A 1,024-nucleotide genomic window follows, 5' to 3' on the forward strand; every position below is an offset into this window, starting at 1 on the left:
AGCTTAGAAAAAGGACGTTAAATGATGAGGAAGCTGTTCTTAACTTCCAAAAGATGATTTAATATACCAATATATATATATTTGTCAGTTGCTAATTCATGTACCAGAGACCATCCCATCTTAATTTGATTGTCTTTTATTAAGCTATGTTCCAAATACCTTCATAATATACAAAATAGAGATTTGTCTTTTGCTATGTTCCAAACAAAATCGTAATATACTAATATAGATTTGTCTTCTGTAAGGCAGCGACCCGGCAGAATCGTTAGCACGCCGAGCAAAATACTTAACGACTTCTCGTCTGCCTTTACGTTCTGAATTCAAACCCCTCTGAGGTCGACTTTGCCTTTCATTCTTTCGGGGTCGATAAAGTAAGTACCACTTGAGCACTGGGGGCCGATGTAATCGATTTACTCTCCACCCCAAAATACTGACCTTGTGTCAAAATTCGAAATCAATATATATATTTGTCTTTCGTTATGTTGGAAATACCATCTTTATATACAATACCATTATCACAAACTTGCAACGACGATGATGATGGTGAAAGGTATGTTGATGTTGGTGATGATGATGTTGATGGTAACAGTGATGAGGATGGTAATGATGTATATAATGATGTTGATGACGGTGACGATTGACCTAATCTTACGTTTCTGGTTCTTGTAAGCCTATAACCTTTCGGCACATCAACATTCTCCATATAGTAACTGTAATGAGCTGGTCCCGTGAACGGAAAGTACGGTGCGTCTTTCAGTTGCGAAGCATTGGTGTATCGGATCTCCTGACAAAACTTCAGGCCCAGAAGATGTTCCACACTTTTGTCAGTGCAGACCTTTGACTTCTGGACGTTGTCTGTTATTAATTGAAGCTCGATTTCCTTTTCTCCTGCCACTGTGTAGAAATCGTTCCTGAAATAAATAAATAAAATAAATATATAAACAGATAAATAAATGTGAACCCCCCACACAAGTATGAACATGTTATGTATGTATATTTTTATATAGATAGATATATATGTATG

The 1,024-nt window shown here is 36.6% G+C and overlaps 2 protein-coding genes across 2 annotated transcripts in view; one reads left to right on the forward strand and one right to left on the reverse strand.

Annotated features, from left to right (window-relative positions):
• LOC106878991 (histone deacetylase 2) overlaps positions 1 to 1,024 on the forward strand; it is a 219,318-nt gene that overhangs the window by 99,739 nt on the left and 118,555 nt on the right. The window lies entirely within an intron of this gene.
• Positions 140 to 1,024, reverse strand: part of LOC106877330 (vitellogenin) — a 65,116-nt gene continuing 64,231 nt past the window's right edge. Inside the window, 2 exon segments of the mRNA XM_052977471.1 lie at positions 140 to 193; positions 653 to 911. Of these exon segments, the coding sequence (XP_052833431.1) occupies positions 140 to 193; positions 653 to 911 (313 nt within the window).

Source organism: Octopus bimaculoides, chromosome 28 (assembly GCF_001194135.2).
Source record: "Octopus bimaculoides isolate UCB-OBI-ISO-001 chromosome 28, ASM119413v2, whole genome shotgun sequence".
Taxonomy (NCBI): Eukaryota; Metazoa; Mollusca; class Cephalopoda; order Octopoda; family Octopodidae; genus Octopus; species Octopus bimaculoides.